Source organism: Sciurus carolinensis, chromosome 15 (assembly GCF_902686445.1).
Source record: "Sciurus carolinensis chromosome 15, mSciCar1.2, whole genome shotgun sequence".
Taxonomy (NCBI): domain Eukaryota; kingdom Metazoa; phylum Chordata; class Mammalia; order Rodentia; family Sciuridae; genus Sciurus; species Sciurus carolinensis.
Window position 1 is genome coordinate 28,327,783 of NC_062227.1, and position 23,128 is coordinate 28,350,910.

The 23,128-nt window shown below is 35.2% G+C and overlaps 1 protein-coding gene across 4 annotated transcripts in view; it reads left to right on the top strand.

The window, feature by feature from the left end:
- The window catches only part of Lpin2 (lipin 2), an 82,951-nt gene that overhangs the window by 48,363 nt on the left and 11,460 nt on the right, over positions 1 to 23,128 (top strand). For all 4 annotated transcript variants that reach the window (XM_047525883.1, XM_047525884.1, XM_047525881.1 and 1 more), the window contains exons 3-11: positions 4,676 to 4,771; positions 7,380 to 7,681; positions 12,117 to 12,224; positions 13,427 to 13,550; positions 14,658 to 15,003; positions 18,755 to 18,854; positions 20,872 to 21,059; positions 22,508 to 22,601; positions 22,985 to 23,054. In XM_047525883.1, coding sequence (XP_047381839.1) covers positions 4,676 to 4,771; positions 7,380 to 7,681; positions 12,117 to 12,224; positions 13,427 to 13,550; positions 14,658 to 15,003; positions 18,755 to 18,854; positions 20,872 to 21,059; positions 22,508 to 22,601; positions 22,985 to 23,054 — 1,428 coding nt within the window. The remainder of the gene's footprint in view (positions 1 to 4,675; positions 4,772 to 7,379; positions 7,682 to 12,116; positions 12,225 to 13,426; positions 13,551 to 14,657; positions 15,004 to 18,754; positions 18,855 to 20,871; positions 21,060 to 22,507; positions 22,602 to 22,984; positions 23,055 to 23,128) is intronic.

Genomic DNA, 23,128 nt, shown 5'->3' on the forward strand with positions numbered 1-23,128 from the left:
ATTGTTGTCTGTCTTGTACTGGGATTGAACTTAGGGGTGCTCTACCACTAATCTATATTCTCAGCACTTTCTATTTTTTGTTTTAAGACTGGGTCTTGCTGACATGCTGAGGCAGGCATCAAATTTGCAACCCCTCTACCTCAGCTCCCCAAGCAGCTGGGATTAGTGTTTGCCTTTGCCCAGCTCAACTTGTAATGTTAATAGGAGCATAATCAGTGAAACATAAGGAAAGATGAAATTTTATTTTTCTCACCTCCCCCCTTGGTATCCTAGGAACCCAGAGGATATGTTTGGGAAGAAATTTGGCCATTTGATTTAAAGTCAAAACATAATTTTCCTGTGACAATAAAACTGAAACCATGTCTACCTTGAGATACACTGGCAATTCGCACTGTCCTATCAGGTATCAGTTTGTGTTAGGAAAAGCTGTTAAATGATTTTAAACTAAGGACCTAAATTTCTGTGAAGCAGACTTGAAATCATAATTACTTTAAAACCACTGTTCAGAGAGATGCAGTATAGTAATTTTCCCATGGCCATTGACACATTCTTGTTTGACAGAAGAGCAGTGTTCTCAGTATATCTGATCATTCAGAAGTTTAATTTTAGAAAGTAAACTTGCACTTGATGTTTTTGAGTATTAATTTTGTTGACTTATCACAAAATGAATGACTTGATTATTTATGAGAGTTAGATAACCCCCATTGTATTAGAATTGTTTACATTGAATATTACAAAAATCCACCTTCTGCAGAAAAGCTTCTGTAACAAAAGTCCTGGAACTTGTGAATTATGTTTTAGAGGCTTTAAAGGTTTTGCCAGAATTCCCTTTCCCCACTTTTCAGCTTTTACCTCTTTGTGTAGGTCCTCCCTAATGTAAGATGACTTAAGGGTCACTTCCCTTAATTTAGCAAACCCAGTGGAAAAAGGTTTCTTCAGAAGTATTGACATTTAGCCTTGCTTTCAGACTTGTATCACATATATCTCAAAAACCAGTCATTGTAGCTGGAAGTAGAGTATATTAGTTGTCCTGGCTTGGACATTTGCCCCACCTTCACTTCTTCAAATCATTTGAAATATGCAGTCTAAAATGAAGATTCCCCGAAGACACCGGAAATATTCTTACCCAAAGAATGGCATGCCAAATTGTCTGTATCCACTGTTTCTGAGTTTATCTGTTCTATTTCAGCACCTCAGTTGTGTATGTTGCGCAGGATTGAGCCACAGTGTAGGAGGTATGACTATATGGAAATGAGAGGTTATTTTAGAAGCCAGTTTCACTAGAATTTAATACATAAAAATGAGTGGTCTCTTTAGAAATAATCACCTCAGGAAATAATTATTACAAGTTGGTGCTCTCTCTCAAAATATTTTAAAAATGTTTTTCCTTTGTTGCCTAAAGAGCTCTTATATATTCTCTTAAGTGTCCTCAACATTGCTACAATTTGATGTTAAATTTGCTTCAAAAAGACCAAAGTCCATTCCAAGCCTAATGAGGAGAATAAAATAAGTAGTTATGTTGAGTGATGTCATATTTGAAACCTAAAAGGTAGTGGCCGTGAAGTGTCAGTCTTTCTAAGATAGTATGGAAACAATTTAAACTCTGAATTTCTATTCTAAAAGAAGCATTATTCCATTCTCTAGCTATGTGGAATAAATGTATAACCTCTGAAAATGAAAATTTGGAGGAATATTAGTTTGACTCTTATTTTTTATAAAGATAAAGTAACTTCATATTAATTTAAGCATTATACAAGAAATAATTATTTTAATTATTTTCTATGCCAAACTTTCAGTTAAACAGATTTGAATGTTTAAGTCATCCCGAGAAATATAAAAGGTTTATAGAGCTAATTTTGTTTTCTCTACTCTTTGTTTCTAATGTGCTAGGAGGAAGAATGGGACTGTTTAGGGTTTTTTTTTGTTTGTTTTTGTTTTTCTTTTTTTCTTTTTCCACTTTTTTTTTTCACTTTTTCAGTTCTAACAAAAATTTTTAATTTAGTAAGCCTCTTCCTTTGTAATGGAAAAAAGCAACTAATAAAAACTGCTGCTAGATTGCAGAAATTTTAACTGATTCTATGCTAAGCCACTTCTACTAGCCTACAGTGTTTTTGGGGGGTTTTTTTGGTGCTGGGGATCGAACCCATGGCCTTGTGCTTACAAGGCATGCGCTCTACCGACTGAGCTATCTCCCCAGCCTCACCTACAGTGTTTTTACAGCAAAAATTCTCTGTAATATAAAAGGTTAAAAGGATTGACTGGAAAAATGAGTTAGGGTTAATGTTTGTCCTATGGAAAATGATTTATGTAGCCATTTTTTTAAAGTAAAAGGAAAATGTTTTTGTGTAAAATAATCATTAACATTTTTTTAATTGCATAGGATTTTGTTACTTATTCTGCCCATTTTCTTTCATAATATTTACTTTTTTTCAGCTTAATTGTTTGTGATATTCAAACTTCTAATAAACTGCACATATTTAAAGAATATAATTTGATTTTTTTTTTTTTTTTTTGAGGTACTGGGGATCGAACTCAGGGCCTTGTGCTTGTGAGGCAACACTCTACCAGCTGAGCTATCTCCCCAGCCCTAATTTGATAAGTTTTAACACATATTTGCACTCAAGAAGCCATCACCACAGTCAAAATAAGGAACATTTTTTGTCCTCCTAGTCTCCTCAAATCTGTGACAGTTCCTCAGCCTCTATTTTTTTGTGACATCAATTTATTTTAACTGATTATTTTTAATTAATTTTAGACTGAGACAAGCTGCAGGTATAGTTTTAAAAATTTCTTTCATTCAGCTCCTTCCCCCTGATGTTAACATTTTACTTGGCCTTTGCATATTGTTACAAAACTAGAAATGAATATTCATCTAATACTGTTAACTAAAGACCTTATCCAAGTTTCACAAATTTTTTCCACAATTGTCAGCTTTCTGTTCCCAAATCCTATCCCCATGTTACTTTACTCTGCATGCTCTTACAGATCCTCAGACTTTCCCCCTGACCTTGACTGTTAATGTAGAACAGCCAGGCCTGGTGGCACATGCCTGTAATCCCAGTGACTTGAGAGACTCACGCAGGACGGTAGCAAGTTTGAGTTTAGCCTTAGCAACTTAGTGAGACTGTGACTCTATTAAAAATACAAAGGGGCCTGGGGTCATAGCTTAGTTGGTAGAGTCCTTGCCTAGCATGCACAAGGCCCTGGCTTCAATCCCCATTACCAACAACAACAACAAAAAAGAAAAAAAAAAAAAAAGAAAAGAAAGAAGGGGGAAAAAAAGACAGAAAGAAAATGATCCAAAAATAAATAAATAAATAAAAAGGGCTAGGGATGTAGCTCAGTGGTAGGACATCCTTGGGTTCAATCCCCAGTACTGGAAAAAAAAAAGCACAGTTACTATATGAACTGATCCTCAGTTTGAGTTTGTTGGTATTTTTTTTTTCCTGTGGGGCAAGAACAACACAAGAATATGCTGTATCCTTCTCAGTGAATGACATCAGGAGTTCCATCATGTTGCAGTGTCTTACTCACTGGTGATGTAACTTTGGTCCCATGGCTCATGGTGTCTGCTAGGTTTCTCTCCTATAAATTTACTTGATGGAAAAAGCTTAGTAATAAATAAATTGCTATTTATTTAATAATAACTTAATAAATTACTATTTATCAATTGAAAATCTGTATTGCAGAGTTGTCCCTGCTCTCCTATTTACTTAATTATTCAATTATTTCTATCATTATGAACTCATAGATACTAATTTTAACGTTTTTTTTTCCTTATCCATTTATAATTATTTATTTTATTGCTCAAATTGTCCCATTTTTGGCTATCAGTGTAGCTTCTTCAAGTTAAGTTCTTTCTGTACTGCTTCTGTCATTTTTTGAGCCCTTCTTTTCTGACACTATAACATAGGAAAAATCTGTTTTCCTTGTCTCAGTTATGAATTTATAAACATTTTATATCTCCAAAAGAATTCTGGCTACTTGTACTTGGAGTATTTGAAACAAAGATCTGATCACTAGATATGTTCATTACTAATGAAGTATCATTGCTTCTAGGATGTTGCAGCTGGCAGAACCAGAAAATATATATATATGTATGTATGTACGTACACACACCCATATACATCTATTTGTAAAAACTCAGTAGTTCACTTGGATTCCCCCAATTTCAGTGCATCACCACAGGCTTCTTCTCCCCTTCTTATTGTGACTTTTTTCTCTTGCCAGTAGCAAACATGGTTTTGATTATCCACAGTGAATCTACTTATTTGCTCAGTCCTGGACAGAAAAGTAGCCAGGAAAATTGTGCATAGGGGTTACTGAATCTTGGGCATGTCTGAGCTGTGTAAGGTGAGGCTAACCTGTGCCATAACTTGGAAGTACACAGATATTTTTTGACAATATTTTCCCTGTTTTACAATATTTGGGAAATTAAACAAGTTTTTATATGTTGTAAAAGTAGGTGGTGAAGTGCTTCTTTCAATGCCTGGTTATCCCTTTCTCTCCCAGCCCAGATCTGTTTTTTAGGAGTAGGCAGGTGGCAGTGTTTTCTCTAGGACTACATTTTCAGGAACTCAATAAGAAATCTGACTTGGAAACCCAGAATTTAGGGTTAGTTAAGCTTGAATGAGAGACTTTTTGAATGCTAAATCACACTTGTTTTTCCCTTTAGATTGATATAGAAATCAATGGCAATGCAGTAGATCTTCACATGAAATTGGGTGACAATGGAGAAGCTTTCTTTGTGGAGGAGACTGAAGAAGAATATGTAAGTTCTCAAGGGTCAGATCCATTTTACACATTGTGTTCAGGCCTCAGGTGCATGTCTCAAGACAAAAATGGTCAGTTTTCACAGTTGTATAAATGATTGCTGCTGGTTAGTGAAGCTTTAGTTTTGTGTTGAACTAGGCTGTCAGAAAGAAGCTGGGGAAATGATATACTTCTCCACACCAGCTTTAAGGGTGCAAAAAATATGCAAAAGGCCTTTGTATTTATTTGGCCCTTGTGTAAAAGGTGGCACATCTTTTTCTGACTTCAGTGAACTTTCTTGATGTCTATTATAGTTCATACCTTGACCTGAGTTCATGCAGTTCTACCTAAGTAATCAGGCATATCTCTTCAGCCTATGTGTGTTTGTACATATATGACCTTTAAACTTGGAAAACATAATTACTATTTTGGTTAGGAATCATTTTATCCCTAACCTTGAGTAGTCATGTAGATTAATTGTGACCCCAAGAGATTTTAATTATTTGACCTATGTCCCCTTTATAAGTGATGACAAAAGTGGCTTCTTTCAGCAAGAGAACATAATTTGTCCAGCCTGCTGTCTTCTTCCTCCCCCAGAAGTGTATAAACCATTTCAAACAGAGATAAACTGTATTTTATACAATTAATGTAGATCTTTTTGAAAAACCTGTGAAAGGCATTATTTATCTTTTTCCATAAAGAATAAAATGTCAAATAGCAAAAATGATAAGCTTTTCAAGTTATTGGGGACTATTTTTTTGGTATCAAAGGTGAACTACTAATTTGGGTTATAAAATCACAAAGAAAAATACCACAAAAAATAAACAATAGCAAAATAAGATTGTGTTTATTGGTTTTTAGTTTACAGAAAAACCAGCAACATAGGTACCAGTATATAAAACAGCATTGAAACAGTATGACTTAACAAAGGGGAACTTTATCAGACCAGTGCTTTTCCTAGTATCTTACTTGTTTTTATATTAACTGGTTTGCATTTACTTAAGCAAAATTTTCCTTCAGCAGAGACAAAGGCAAAGAGTGAAATGAAGCATAATAAATGACAGTTGTCACAAGATGTTTTTATTAAAATCATGTATAATCCATGTCACTGATTAGTGTTGCATAGATCCAGTAAGTGAGAAGATTGGGTTGTGGATAGTCCATTACCTAGTTTTAAGTGCTGTTCTTATGATTCCATTAATAACTATTCTTAGCAAGGTCAACTTTTGGAGAACATCGACTTTCTAGTCTTTTTCCTGTTTTCTTTTGACAATATTCTATAGTATAACATGTTTCCCTAAATAAAAATTGTAATTCACCCAAAAAAAATTGGGATTACTACTCTATGCCACATTCTATGAATAAAACAGCCCCTGCTCTCCAGGAGTTTATAAGTTAGAGGGGAATGAATCTATCTGCTATTTATTTAGTTTTTTGTTTCCGTCAGACTTTTCTCATTTAACTGTATGTCATTATCATCCCTTTCAAGTCAGTTGTTCTAGATCTAACTGTTCTTTTTATAGCTGCACAATACTCCATGGTGTGGATATGCAGGCATTCAGGTTAAGTTCTTAGAAATCAGAAACCAGAGCTTCTCATCTGTGCGCCTTATGGACATTCACAGTACCTTAGCACAGTTTCTCTTTGTGTGTGGGTGATGAACACAGATTTTGCCTAGGTAATTAGAACTCCTGACTTCAGAGTAACATGTTTACCTAAGCGAAGTTCAAAAGTTAATAGAAGTGCTGGGTATATAGCTCAGTTGGTAGAGTACTTGCCTAGCATGTATAAGGTCCTAGGTTCAATCCCCAGCACCACTGTTTTAAAAAAAAGAAGTTAATAAAAAACAATTTTAGAAACCCATGCATTTTCATAAAAACCTTATGTATAAAAACCTTAAGTATTCTAAATTATCTGAGGTTAATTTATGCCTTTTTACATATCTACTGTTTTCCCTGGTGATAAGAAGGAATGAAGCAAATGACTGAGAAGTTAATTTACTGGACACCAGACTGATTATTTATTCAGTATTAATTAGGAGCTTAATTACTTCCAAATATTGAGCTGCCTTTTCTTTTAAATTCTTAAAAAGATATTTTAAATATTTTATGGTTTAAAATTCACTAATTTCACTTGTTACAGGGTATTGTCTGTGTTATCACTTTCCTCCACCCTCAGATAGATAGATTAATTTGGCATTAACCACTCTAAATTTACCTAGTTCATCATTTCACTTTGCCTGTTCTGCTGTTCTTCGATGTGGTGTCCTTGATCTGTTTATTCTGCTTTATTGTGTTATTGTTCTTTGTAAATTCTCAAGTCTTTTCTGATGCCTCCTAATGCTGCTCCTCTGATGCTGCTGCTTTGAACTTCTCTTTTTAGAGAATTTAATTGGATCTGCTTTAATTAGAGCTTATGTGTGTTCTGTGCTCACCTGGCATCTCAGTTCCTCCAATTATGTACTGAATTACATGTACCAAATGAGCCTCAGTTCACTATGACTTTCTGGTCTTTAGGGATTAAATATTCTTTCTACCATTGTGAAACTATGTACTCAAATAATTAACAGTTGCTTTGATCCACTGTTTAGTTTGTCATGAATAACTTCTTTTTCCATGTTCTTTAAGGAAAAGCTTCCAGCTTACCTTGCCACCTCACCAATTCCCACTGAAGATCAGTTCTTTAAAGATATTGACACCCCTTTGATGAAATCAAGTGGAGATGAAAGACACTCTCAAAATTCAGACATCTCACACATCTTAGAAACAGAGACCGTTTTCACCCCAACTTCTGTGAAAAAGAAAAAACGAAGGAGAAAGAAATGCAAACAGGACAATAAAAAGGAAGAGCAGGCTGCTTCTCCTTCTGCAGAAGACATTTATGAAGTGGGTGTGAGCTCTGATGACGAGAAGGGAGCCCAGGCAGTGAGGTAGGCTCTCAACGTGAACAGGAGCTTGCATGGGTGCTCGGCTAGTCCCTTGTGCCATAGAATGAGCTCAAGGAAAGCCAGAAGCTGCTGTTGCTTCTGTGGATGTGTAGTGTGAATCTGGACTTGTTTTTCCATAGTGGTTTATTGTGAAATCAAATGAGAGAGGCATTTTCTTTTTTTTGCTTTTTGTTACTCTGTAGAATTTGCCATAAGACATCTGGCTGTGATACTAAAATTTCATTTTTTGCAGACTAATGGTATATTTCTCTTCACCTTGTAAGTTACCAAAAGCCATTAAATCATAAGTCAAAAGAAGATCTGAATTAGTGACTTGTCCTGGGTGAGCAGATACAGGTGGGGACAACATTCCGCTTGTGGAATTTCCTTACCCAGGGTCTTATGTTCAGTATCTCACCTGTTCCTGAGCAGTTCACAGTTTTACTGGAAATTATCATCAAAATGTCCTGTAAGGGCTGGGACCATAGCTCAGTTGGTAGAGTGCTTGCCTTGCAAGCACAAGGCCACAAGGCCGTGGGTTCAATCCCCAGCACCGCAAAAAAAAAAAAAAAAAAAAAGTCCTGTAAGTTGAAGACCACAGAATTTTCACTTTTTTAAAATGAGAGCTCTCATTACCAGCTTAGTAGAAGAGTTCAAAAATATATGCCTCATGTCAGCACTACCTGGAATTCAGAGTTAATTGTTGCAGGCAGAAGATCTGTTTTCTCTTTTAAGATTCAATTTTTTGTACCTGTTCCGCTCAGTGGTCACTCTGGCATTAGAAGGACCATCCATGCTTCAGTGGGTAGTTCTTTTCACCAAGCCGTTAAAAAAGAAACTGCTGCCCATGAGTGGCCCTGTGTTTCCAAAGCCTTTATGTAATTGGAGTTGGGGACAGGGATTAGGAAGGAGGGTCTGGTGTACTTCTGTGTTTTCAGATCAGCTGCTGAAAGGAAAGGTTATGTCCTCCTTCCTTAGAAAAATAGTGATGTTAAAGTGTTTATCAGAGAAAGAAGGGGAAATAATTTATTTTTTTTTTTAAGTACTGGGGATTGAACCCAGAGTAGATACTCTACTACTGAGCTATAATCCTGAGCCCCTTTTTATTTGGGGCAGAGTGTCACTAATTTGCCAAGGCATATCTTCCTACTTGACCTCCTGAATAGCTGGAATTATAGGCATATGCCACCACACCCAACTGTTTACTCATTTTCTAAAATTTTGGATTCTAGATGTAAATCCTGAAAAAAAATCCTATATTTGATAGTATTTTTTAACGTGAAAATTTTTCTGCCCATCTTATATTACTCACCAGCTCACATGCGTGATATTCTTTCTCACTCTTCCCATACTGAATAAATTAGATTTTTATTTCAGTTCTGATAGAATTCAGAATTATTGTTACAACTAACTGATTAAAGATCCAAAGAAATGATGAGAAAGCACTTTAACACTCTACAGACCAGCATAAACTATTCTTATAAAACTTTAAAATCCTGAATAAATCAGCAGTGTCTTTCTATTGTAATAAAAAAAAACTGGGCAGAATATAATTATTTCCTCCTTTTATAAGTCTACTTTTATATATCATTGATTCTCAAAGAATTTTAAGCTACAAAAAAGTGCCAAAATTTCCTTAAAGAAATATTCTTCTTGTCCTTTTTTCCCCCCAACTGCTTTCAGACTCTTAGTTTATTTTTCCTTTCCTTAACCTAGGAAATAAACTTCAAGAATATTTCAGATGTTCCATTGCTTGATTTTAGAACCATTAAGAACACTGTAAAAAATTCCTTTAAAAGTTTTCTTACATATAAGTGGGCAAGAAACCTGTATTTTTAAAAAAAACTTCAGACTTATATATCTAAATTTTATTTGGATATGCCTTATTCCTAAAACTATTTTTGCCAACTGAAGTGGTTTTTTTTTAGTTTGTAAGTGGACACATTTTTATTTTTTTGTGGTGCTAAGGATCCATCCCAGTGCATCACCAGGGCGAGGCAAGCTCTTAACCACTGAGCTATAACTCCTTTCCCCTGAAGTTCTTTTGAGCTCCACTAAAAAGAACACTGAAGTAGCGAGGTGCAGTTACACACACCTATAATCCCAGCTACTTGGGAGACTGAGGCAAGAGGATGCAGTTTTAAAACCAGCCTGAGCAACTTTGTCAAAACAAAAAAGGCTGGTGACATAACTTCAGTGGTAGAGTGCCCCTAGGTTCAATCCCAAATACAAAAAAAAAAAAAAAAAAAAAAAAAAAGCCCTGAACTAATACTTTTACCTCCAAATTTTGTTGATGTGTGTCCTTCATTAAATAATAGAGCAAAGCTTAAAACTTCTAAACTATATGCATCTTTAACTTAGGAAGCTAAAATATTTCTAAGACATACACAAAGTTCCTTACTAAATGTACAAGAATCATTATTCTAAAGGAATTTCATAAATGCATAAGTCAGTTAATGAATAAATTTATAAATATTAAGCTAATACATTGCAGAAATATTAGCCCATGCCTGCCTTTTCCAAATTGTATGAAAGACTGCATCAGCCAAATCTGTTGGTGTACCAATTTGATTGACAGTTAAAATGGTTGCCAGCTTATCTAGGCTAGCACCTTGCTTCGTAAGCAGGCAGGTCACAACACATGTAAACTAGTATCTTGTGACATTTTTCAGAAGCGTGGTGGTTTGCTTTTTCTTTGGGTCACTAGTGAATTGTAGATGCTGTCACTTGGAAAAACTTTTTCCTGAAATTTTCTTGAAACGAAATCTGCTAAATTATATAGCCAAGATTCTTGTGTTTTTTTGTTTGTTTTTTAAGATTCTTGTTTTTAAAGATAGAAAAATGTCAGGAGCTGGAGTTGTGGCTCAGTGGTGGAGTGCTTGCGTAGCATGTGTGAGGCACTGGGTTTGACTCTCAGCACCATATAAATAAATGAGTAAAAAACTAAAGGCCTATCAACATCTAAAAAAATATTTTTTAAAAGATAGCAAAATGTAAAGTCATCAGAATTGAGGTTGTATTCTGAAACAAGCAACCTGAGCCTGTTAAGAGTTCTGGTTGTAGAACAGTAGTCTCTGGATCAAACAATTTACATTCTTCACCTCCTGATCAGTAAGTGGCTTCTAGGGAACCCTCCAGGTTTTTCTGTGGTGAGTGTGTTCAAGGTGACAGGGATGTAATGCAGGTATGTGGGGAAACTTTTACATGTCAGAGTTAGTGATAAAATAGAGTTTGTTAAGATATAAAGGAAGAAAAGTAATACCCAAAAATAATTAACTGGTTTTTGTCCCTAATGTTAGTCCAGTAAATTGATATGAGTATTCTCATTTTACATTTGATATCTATCCTATTAGAACATTGAATATGTTTTTTCTCCCACATTTTTTATTGGTGCATTATAGTTGTACACAATGGTGGGATTTATTGTTACGTATTCATACAATTGTGCATACAATATAAATTTGGCCATTATCGTTTTCCAGTATTTCCCCTTTCCCTCCATCTTCCCTCCCTCCACTTGGTTCCTTTTTTCTATTCTTTTGATCTCCCCTTGACTTCCATAAAATCTCCTCCTCCTTTCTCTTTTTCCTCTAGCTTCAACATGAGAGAGAAAACATACAACCCTTGATCTTCTGAGTTCAGTTTATTTCACGTACAGTTTATTTCACGTAACATAATAGAACATTGAATATGTTTTAAGAACCTTAGACTTGTGTAATAACTGCGCTTTACAGCTTTCAGAGTTTTTCTTTGTATTTTTCTTTATACTTAGAGAATTTAGCATGTTACATCACGTAAATCTCACATCAATTCTGTGAGGTAGACAGACAAGTAATAAATTTCCAACTAAAGATGCAAACAGGCTAACAGTGCGTTAGTATTTTGATTTGGGGCATTACTAAACTTCTGGATTCTTGATTACCTGATATCTAAAATGTAGTAGTATGCCAGGCATGGTAGTACATGCCTGTAATCCCAGTGACTTGAGAGGCTGAGACTTGAGGATTGCAAGTTCAAAGCTAACCTCAGCAACTTAGCAAGACCCTGTCTTGAAATAAAAAGGAATGGTAATGTAGCTCAGCAGAAAGTACCCCTAGGTTCAACCCCCAGTGTCCCACCACCCCGTCCAAAAAAAAGAATATTACTACCTCAGATTTGTAAAAACTGAATAAAATATATATAAAGCCTTATTACCCCAAAGGATTTAAAAAGGAATTATAAATTAGATTTCCTTTCTGTCCTTCCTCTGTTCCATAGTTAGTGATTACAGTAGCATAAGGTGGGTGGCATTGGTAAATCTCCCTTACATATTTCCTTTTGAAAAGCGGGGTGGGGAAGCCCTCTTTATTTTTTTCATTTAGACAATTGGTCAGTAGATTTGGGTAGTATTTTAAACCTAATAAATGTCATTCGTACCTTTTTGTTTTCCCTTTCACAGAGGATCTTCAAATGCTTCCTTAAAGGAAGAAGAATTTAAGGAGCCTTTGCTTTTCCATTCTGGGGATCACTACCCCTTATCTGATGGTGATTGGTCCCCATTAGAAAAGTGAGTATCTTTGAAATTTCTTGTTTTCTTAAAGGAAAGAGAAAGAATGTTAAATAACTTTTTCTGTTATTTGATAGCAATGATTTTTCCCATTTCTCTCATTCACTAAAGTGAACTATTTGCTTTTCACATGAATATGAACCATTTCTATCAATAATTATTTTGTTCCTACACTTAATCTGATTACCCTAGCTTTGTTGGCCAGTTGTAGATATGTATAGTTGGTATGGAATTTGCTGATTCTTTTATTCTGTTTCTTGTCAAATGTTGTGTGTAACTATGAATAATATAATGAAAAAGCATATGTAGTCCTGGTGTTTATTCTACAATCAAATCTTCACCTATTAGTTGTTAATTTAACTCTCCTTTCTGTGCATTTCCTCTTCTATAAAATTACTTGTATCATTGATTGCCTGTGAGAAGCAAATGAAATAAAGCATATAAAGTGCTTAAAGAAGACCTAGTTGTAGGGAACATTCCTCAAGCTTATCTGACAGCAGTCACTGACACTATGGTCTAAGTAAGACAAACAGTCTGAACAGAGAAACTGAGGTAATGGTCAAGACTCGCCATGGAATGAAGGTCTTTTGCAGCTGTTGAGGCTGAGTTTGAGCTGAGGGTAGGCCTCGTTCTGTCATGCATCCCAGCAAACTGTGATGTGAACTCACCCGTGCTGCCTTGCCTCATGCTGTGTGCAGGAGCTTGCCATTCCCCAAGTCCTTTGTCTCAGACCTATTGCTGGGCAGAATTAACTTTAGGCATACTTGGTTTGTTTACACTACCTCGACCCTCAACGTATAGTTCACCTATAGGCTGACTCTGTTTTACTTTAACAAGTGTGTTAACCTGATTGGATAATGTGCCTATATCCCGTGCAACCCTAAATAAAATTAGATCGTGCCTTCAGAGCTCAGTCTCCAACTCCTGAGTAAGCACGCTGGGTAAGGCTAGGTAAGGTAGGCATCATTCGTCCTAACCCTCAGCGAACCCATCTCTGAACACCTACACCTAGTAACTCCTCAGTAAACACTAGTTGCCATTTTTATTATCAAAGAACACAAATGGAAAAAGTAATTGATGCTTCCTTCAAGAGAGTGTTTATATCTAGAGGATACAAAGTTATATATTCAAACTTATATTTCCTTCACTGTTGGGCTCAGCAAGACTGAAGGCTTCAGTTTTCTTTGTTCTTGTGTTTGCAGCACTTATGTCCAGGCAATGTGTCCTAAGAGTGACTCAGAGCTGGAGGTGAAACCTGCCGAGAGCCTGCTCAGATCTGAATCTCACATGGAATGGACATGGGGCGGGTTCCCAGAGTCTACTAAGGTATTGGTATTTAACTTGCCTGTGAGATGTACCTGATTAAAGACTAATAAAGAGTTCCTCCCTCAGGGGCTGGGACTGTAGCTCAGTGCAGAGTGCTTGCCTAGCATGTATGAGGCACAGGGTTGGATTCTTAAGGCACCACATAAAGTAAATAAAATAAAGGCATTCTATCCATCTACAATTACAAAAAATTTTTTTTAAAAAAGTCCATCTCTAAGGCAGCAATTTCTGACTGAGCTCACTGAATGTAATGACAGTGTGCCCTCATGTGGTTATAAAGTAAATCCAAAGTTAACATTTTTCATAACATTTGCATTGCATATTTGTTTGCAGTAGAAAGGAATGTAGCAATATTTTGTATTTGTATTCAGTGGATAATAACATTGATTGTTAATTAAGGACATTTAAAGCACCTAAAGGAAACTAAAATTTTCACTTTGAAATTTTATCATAAAATTGGTTATTAAAGTTTTTTGACAGCATTATAAAAGAAGAAAAAAATGGAAAGGTACATTTAAAAAAATATTTTTAGTTGTAGATGGACACAATAACTTTATTTACTTATTTTTATGTGGTACTAAGGATCAAACCCAGTGGGCAGGTACTCTACCACTGAGCCACAACCTCAGCCCAAGATGCAGTCCTTGAGAGAGGAAAATGTTTAGATCCTCCTTTTGAATTTAGGTTTTTCAGAAATACAGACTTTGCTTATTTTTATGATTGAGTTTGGACTGACTTCTCACTTTATATTGTTTTAACAAAATGTTGAAGTAGTCCAAGCAGGATTAACTTTTTATTTGGTATTGTAAGTTGTCTCCCTCAAGATAAATATTCTCTGCCTCTCAATATCTGAAAATTGTCATATTTCATCACAGTATTCTCCAGTGTTTAATTCTTTGTAGAACGATTATAAATACAACTTGTTTATAACCATGATATTGAACAAACTAATTATTTTTACTACTTTTTAATTCTGAACTATTTCACACAAAGTAATATATTTAATGAACATGTTATAAAGCAAACACATTTTAACTAGCTTAAGAATTAGATTATAACAAATACCTTTGAAATTAATTTAATTTTTAAATAATTCAACTTTTCTAGGTCAGCAAAAGAGAGAGATCTGACTACCATCCTAGGACAGCTACAATTACACCATCAGAAAATACCCATTTTCGGGTAATTCCTAGTGAGGATAGCCTCATAAGAGAAGTAGAGAAGGATGCTTCCATTGAAGACACTGTCTGTACCATAGTGAAACCCAAACCCAGAGCCTTGTGTAAGCAGATGAGCGACACAACTGCTGCTGCAGAACTTCTTGAGCCTCCTCTTGGGACTCCTCAAATTTCATCTATGTTAGATGCAGACCATCTCCCTAGCCCATCCTTAGTGGAGACTCCAGCAGAACCCAAACCAGTGGCTAAAGTAGACTCACCATCAAAGAAGAAAGGTACTCTGAATTTAGATGGAAAATTATTTCAATGTTTCAAATAATATGTAATGGTGATCTTTTTATTTTCATCCCCAGTCAGAACCTGTTATGCACGTTGTTATGAATACTTACTGTGGCTTCCCTTTTACTCTATAAATTCCATTTTAGCAGGACTCTTAACTTCCTTACTAGATCTCTTGTCTCTACTTTGTTGGCCTTTGAGAAGCACTTATGAAGAAAATAATGAGGGGCTGGGGTTGTGGCTCAGTGGTAGAGTGCTTGCCTGGCATGTGTGAGGCACTGGGTTCAATTCTCAGCACCACATATAAATAAAGGAATAAAATAAAGATCTATCAACTTCTTAAAAATTTTTTAAAAATAAAATAATGAGTTCAAATCAGTTAATGAGTACAATCATAATGCCATTGTCATTTTGAAAAATCTATATTTATATTTCCCCAAATTTAACAGTATTTTTTAGCTAATTTCTTTTTTCCTGACCAAGAGTCTGTCAGGGCTCTCATATATTGCATTTGATTATTGAGTAGAGCCAATAAAGTGAAGTCTTAAATAATTACATGTTTAAATAGAAGGAAAATAAAGAAAAAAGAATTTCACTTGCAACGTGTTCATTGAGGTTAAGTACTTTTTTTGCAATGATATAAAGTAAAAATAAACAAATACTAGTTATTAGTGCTTTTTTTCCCCCTCTAAAACAAGGAGAGAGAAGACAGGGTTAAACTCTTGGCTCAACAGCTCTCACTTTTGAAGTATAAGTTTAATAAATCAGAACATCCTTATTACTTAAAAGTATAGTTATCCATTGATACTTAGTATGGTAAGGTCGGAACATACATACTCTCTGAACACTGGCCTTGAATCCTTTTTTTTTTTTTTTTTTTTTTTTTTTTTTTTTTTTTTTGCGGTATTGGGGATCGAACTCAGGGCCTTGTGCTTGCGAGGCAAGCACTCTATCAGCTGAGTTATCTCCCCAGCCCTCCTATTTTTAAGGAAGTAAAACTTTACCTAAAATTACATATTGTCATATATAACCCAATACCTACTACTTTAGCTTTAAAATATAACACCAAAGGTGTTAATATCCACAACAGGTATGGACCTACAAGGTCTTTCAGAAATAAGTTATCTAGGGCTGGAGATATAGCTCAGTTGGTAGATTGCTTGCCTCGCAAACACAAGTCCCTGGGTTCAAATCCCCAGCATTGCAAAAAAAAGAAAGAAAGAAGTTATCTAAAATGAATGAAAGAATGTGACTCTCAAGGTTGTTTTGGGCCATATCTGACCTTTCCAACTGATGGCAGCTTAACTTTGGGTACCTACTCTTTCACCAAAATCCCTTAACTGTTCTAAGAACTATGGAGAGAAATCCATTTCTTCGAGGGTGAATGCTTTGTTCTAATCTAGAAATAATGACCCCCTAGTCTCAGCACACAGTATAGAAACTGAGAGTTAGAAATACTGAGTGGTTCCCACAATCCTTCGGCCTCATTCTTTTCCCCCAGTTTTTTGTCGTGAAAAATTTTGTACAATCACATATCACTTAGTGACACATATGATCTAAAAACTGTGTCTTTAGGCAATTTCATTTTTGTGTGAACATCATAATTTTACACAAATCTAGGTAGTATTATAGGTCAATCAGTGGACATGGCCTTTTGATAAAATCAAATGCTGTTAACATGAGAGTATAAGGCTGTTGCCAGCATAACATGGCACAGTTTTACAGTAAAGTGTTTGAATAGAGGGACTATACTCTAAAGTAATGATAAATAGCCTAGTGAACACATAAAAGAGCAATATGGTCATTTTTTTATTGTTTTTTTTCTTGATATTATGTAGTAGAAATTGCATATGCTGTATACAAAGTATATATATATTGTGTGTGTGTGTGTGTATGTGTATGATAATGTATATATACTGTAGGACCAGCAGTTCATGTTTGTTTACACAGCATCACCACAAACATATGAGGCATATATTTCCTTAAGATGTTATATTGGCTACATCAGCAATAGATGATAGGAATTTTTCAGCTCCATTATAATCCAAGTGTTCTCTCCCTCTCCATTTTTCTACTCATAGAAGCTTATTATTTTGAACTATTTGAAAATAAGTTACAGACATTATGACATTTCACCCTTAAATTCTGCAGGACAGAATTCCTTCTAAGAATAACATTTTCTGGAGAGTCACTACAGTTGTCATCTTGAAGATTCCATATTTATACTACCTTAAATGTACCAAGAATTTAGTTGTGTACTACATGAAGACATTTGGTCAGTGACCACCCACATACATAGTGGTACCCCCGTAAGGTTATGTCACCTTGCAGTTTCATAACCATCTTTGTTTTTGTAAGTAAACAGTAATTTTTTTTTTTTTTCCAAGACAGGGTCTAACTAAATTGCCCAAGCTGGCCTCAATTTGCAGTCTTCCTGCTTTATCCTCACAAGTAACTCAGATTACAGGCATTTACCACTGCATCTAGCCTGTGGCATGTTTTCCACAACAAAAATCCTGTCAAGGTTTACTCACTGCATTTGATTTTTATGTGATTATTAATCTTTTTTATTTTAGAACAGTACCATTATCTCTCCTCCCTCCCTCCTTCTTCCCATGTATCCACATCCCCCCACAATAAGGAAGTTTTAAAGACTCCATCCAGGTGTCTACTAGACTCATGTTCTGGGTGCGTCTGATTGTTTTTTCAAGGTGGTATCTCCCTATTTCCTTAACTGGAAGTTAGCTCTAATAGCACCATCCAATAGAACGTAATATGAGCCAAATAAGCAAATTTAAGACTTAAATGGCCACTTTTAAAGAGTAAAATGAACAAGGGAAATTAAGTTTAGCAATATATTCTAAGGCAATAAATCTAAAATATTATAAATTTTAATATGTAATCATATAAAAATATTTGGCATTTTTTAGAGTGTGTTTATCCTTTTTTATATTTTTTAAATTAGGTGATTTTAGAAGTTGAGAATACTTTTTTAAAACATGTTTTACATGATTCACTTAAGACTAGTGACAGTTTACGTGCCCATGTGTGGCTGGTGGCCACTATCATGGGCAGTATAAATCTTGAGGCTTAATTATATTGGGGTTATTTGTTTTCCCCCCACCTGAGACTTGAACCCAGGGCCTCTCTGATACTAAGCATATACTGTTACACTGACCTGCATCCCTAGCCCCTTTTCATCTTTTTTAAATTGGTGATTACTTTATGAGATGTATTGGGTACTTCATATTATATCTCATGATGGTCTACTATATGTGATGCTAAATGGCAGTCATCGTTTAAGCTGTCATGTGCCATATCTATCAATTTTTGTCCTTTTGTAGTTAGAAGGTAATATGTGAGTTGATACTTGGGTCTTATGTGAATATCCCACCCCCAGCACTCCATGGAGGTGATTGCCTCAAGTTTGGGCATATTCGTTCTTATCCGTAGATATGTTTTAAAACTTCCTCATTAAATATAAATTATTAAGGGCTAGGATTGTTCATATAACAACAAATGAAAGAATGAGTAAATGATGTATGTTTATTTTAGAGCCCAAACTTTCTCTTCCATTGGCTTGGATGGTTGAGAATTAACATAAATAGAAAGGTTAGTTGACACCTTTAAAAATAAAACCCTCTTCAAGTCAAGGTCAATTTATTGTTTATAGACCTTTTATTTTCTTACAGAATATTAAATTAAGAATAGCTAAATTTGTACCTCTGCTATGTTTTTCTTAAACAGGTGTCCACAAGAGAAGTCAGCACCAGGGACCTGATGATATTTACCTCGATGATTTAAAGGCTCTAGAACCTGAAGTTGCAGCTCTCTATTTCCCTAAAAGGTTGTGTGTGCTTTGTGTACTGAAGGGTGAACAGCTCTGAAATATTCTAATTATTTCATCTGGGCAAAAGGAGCAAGATGATTGCACATCAGCTAAATCTGATTGTTTCAGGGACTGGGGTTGTAGCTCGGTGGTAGAGCACTTGCCTAGCATGCATGAGGTTCCAAGTTCAATCCCCAGTACCATCTTAAACAAAAAAGTCAAGCATGCATGGCTGTTTCAAGTTTTAGAAAATTCATAAATACTATGTATGTTGTTTTGACTATAGTGACTTGAAATTAATAATCAGCTATTTATGAAAACATGTTTAATACAATAAGAGATACTAGTCAAACCTACTTATGAGTATATGACTTCAGATTATTACTCTTTATAGTCACTAATGCAAATTCAGTGTACTTGGGAAAAGTTCTTTAGCATTTGCTTTAGTAATACATCTTTATCTGAAAACATACAAAGAATGCCTTCACTCCTTTGGAGAGCCTGAGTTCACAGACCTTTTCTTTTGTGAGACCCTATTCCAGGTCTCCTGTGTTCCCCACATTCCTACAGCTCCAACCAGTTGTCACACAGCTGCCCTCCCAAAGCCTCATGATTTTCTTCTTACAATAACCTGAACATGAATTTCACATATGATACCTGTGGATTGTCTTCCCAAGTTCATTTTACCCATAAAGGAATTTCATTATGTTATTCTGTGGTTAGAACACTTTAACTTTTTTCCACAAAAAATATGCCTTGAATCTGTTGAGCCATACACACACACATGCATACATAATTAAACACCTTTAAGTAAATTATTGGAAAACATTTCTTTTTTCATTTGGAATAGGAAGATGGAATTGTCATAAAGATATTTAAATTTTTTACAGATATTTGTGGGAGGCTCTAAAAATTTCTTCCTAACTCTGTACCCTGAATTTGTCTCAAAATGCCTACATTCTTCACTTGAAGTATGAATTTTTTAAGGTCAGGAAATTGAGACTGCTCCTTTTTTTTATAGTGACAAATTAAGATGTAAACTTTCCTAGAAATAACACTTTATTTCCTAATCCTTTATTATTTAGTTACATTAGTATTCCTTTGGTAGATTTTTTAGTTTTTCTTTTAAAAAGTGGGAAGAGTAACTACCTTTCTATTACACTGTTAATAACTGTTAGGGCTGCTCTCCATTCACTGTGTAGACTTTTTAGCTCATGCACTATTTGTTGAGACATATCATAAATATTTAGGCCTTTAATGTATATAAGCATTTACTTTGTTATACTCAAAATTATGTTTACTACTTAATAACCAATATTTAGAGTTATAGCTAAACTTTAATACAAATCCATGACTCCTGTGGATTTAGCCGCATGCTGAGTAAGATGACATTCCTCCCGTCTTCAGATGTTACCGTTTGGGTGATACCATCTCTGTAACTGATAAAATGCAAGATCTCAGTGACTTGCCACAGTAGAATTTTATTTCTTCCTCTTGTAATAATGTGCTGGTGTTTGGTGGGAGGCCTACACATAGGCATTTGGAAGCATAGGCTTCTTCTGTCATCCCCTCCGAGTTCAACATTTATAGGCAACAAACAGGGAAAGAAGAGAAAACCTAACAAGAACTTGGTCATATGCCAAAATTGAAAAGATTCCAAACATGAGAGTTTTCTTAACTATCATTTTCATCATGAAAATGTTAATAAATGTTAATAATGTTATTAACTCTTTTACTCCTTTAAAATCAGAAAAGCTGTAGTTGAAATTTTGCATTATTGTGAATGGCTGGTGATTTTGATATATTTATATATTATATTCACAGTTAATTCCTCAGAAGCACTATTTAGAATCTCTCTAGTGTCATTTATGATATGATTCTAAACACTACCTAAGAAAAACTGTGTGATTGTTCATCTGTTCCTTTTTAAGGAGTATACTGTTTGATCTGAGCCCCCAGAGATTCATGTAGTAAGCTAAGAATACCACAGATTGTAATGATTCAAATATTTTACCTTTTCTTTTGTCTGCCACAGCGAAACGGACCCTGGCTCCAGGCAGTGGCCTGAGTCTGACACACTCTCTGGCTCCCAGTCCCCACAGTCTGTGGGAAGTGCAGCTGCAGATAGTGGCACTGAGTGCCTCTCAGACTCTGCCATGGACTTGCCTGATGTCACACTCTCACTTTGTGGGGGCCTCAGTGAAAATGGAGAAATTTCTAAAGGTATACTGAGGCAGTTATGCCCTATCTTCACCTCAGAGAGCAGCCTGATTATCACTTGATTTAAAATCTGCCTTTCAACCATTTCAGAGTGTTTTTAGTTCTTCAATGAACTTGTGTGTCAACTGTCTTCCTATAATGTCAGGCCCTTAGACCCTCATTTAAGGTACCTCTTACGTGGTGGCTTTGGTGAGGGAGTGTACCTAATTAAGTAGTTGAAAGTTCTCAGGATGCCCTTTTTGCTAAATGACCTGGGTCAGATCACATTGCATTGATTTTTATTATCTGTAAAGTTGTTGAAATATTTGTGGGACTCATAATCCCTCCTGGAAAGCACTAGGACTTAGACATGAGGGTAGGACTCTGAAGTTGTAGAAAATTGATCCACTGAGTAAATGATCTTTATGGCAAAAAGTAGAAGGATTACTTTCTGTCTCAGGCTTGAGAGATGGCCAGTGAGATAAAGCCTGCTTCAGAGTAAGGAAGGATCTTAACAGAGACGGGACACCTCTAGGTATGGAAGAACACTCATGTGTGGGTTTGTCCAACATTCTTCAGGCTTTTTGGTTTTACCTTCATTTTTAAACTAAACTCTTAATATTTTCTCATTTTGACCAGTGGCTCATAATTGATTTTCCTCCAAGGAAATATTAAATATGGCTCTTCTTCATCTCTTTACTCCATATGTTTATACCACATCTTAAAAGAAATTGAGTGTGTTATGGCCATTAATTAGTTATTTCTAGGGAGAATTAAATAAGCTGTATTTTTTGTAATTATGTGAGAGGGGATGGAAAATATAAAATTTCTATAAAATATCATTTTTAAAAATACTCTTAGTTTGGTAGAGTTGTTTTATTGGTGGAGGCAGAAATGGCAAGTAAAAAGAAATAATATACATATTACACGTGGAAATAATCCACTTGAGAAATTTGTTAGTCTGGATCTACTGGAGTGTGGGTTTAGGAACAGGGTACGGAAATTCAAGAAAAATCCTCCTCTACTCTGCAAGAATTTGGGATTTATTTATTGACAGATTCTGAGCCAAATTCTGAATTTGTGGTTTATTCTTTTCTCCAAGCATTTATAAATGTTTTGATTATATTTTCTAGTATGGCATGTACTTAGAACTATAAAAATATTCCCCAACTGTGTAGTTCCCTCTCTGTAAGGTTTTCCCTCTCATAAGAATGGAACTTAGAACTTAGTTTTTAATTTTTTTTTTTTTTTTTAACTTGGGGGAGAGGAAGAGATAGAAAAGAAATTTTCTTTCTTTTCTTGAAAAAAAAAAAAGTGCCTGACATTTTGCCCTTTGATATAAAAAATTAAGTGTTTTTTTTAAAGGGCCTATTATTTTAGCCAACAGTTCCAACAATGCAGAGAGGATTGTATAATTTCATAGTGGATTTATGTACTTTAACCAAATTGATAGTTACTGTTTTACATTGCAGAAAAATTCATGGAGCATATCATTACTTACCACGAATTTGCAGAAAACCCTGGACTTATAGACAATCCTAACCTTGTAATTCGGATATATAACCGGTAAACACTCTGTCTTTGAATGTTGTCATATAATTCTTTTTGAGTTTTTGTTACTATAAAATTTGTCATCTCATATAAACAAGTCAAAAGGCAATGACTTTGAAGTGATAGTGAAGCCTCAACTTTACTTGTAAATGAGGCATTGAAATGCTTTTACTCTATTTTATAGATTTTATTGCTTCTCTCTGCTCATAGAAATTTGGCTTGAAGCAAATATTTTTCATGTGAGATCATCATTAGTTGATCATCTTTATTGAAAAGAAAAGCAGTTTGATATGTTATTTCTACCTCTCTGTACTTCTCTCTCCCTCACTTTCTTCTCAACTTGTTTTGCTTCTCTCCTACTCAGTGTAATGGTTTTGCACCATTTTTGTTTCTCACAGTTACTATAACTGGGCTTTGGCTGCCCCCATGATCCTTAGCTTGCAAGTATTTCAGAAGAGTCTGCCTAAGGTGAGTGATCTACATTTGGGGCCTGCTCAAAAACATCCACAGCATATGGTACTTTAAAAAAAAAAAAAAAAAAT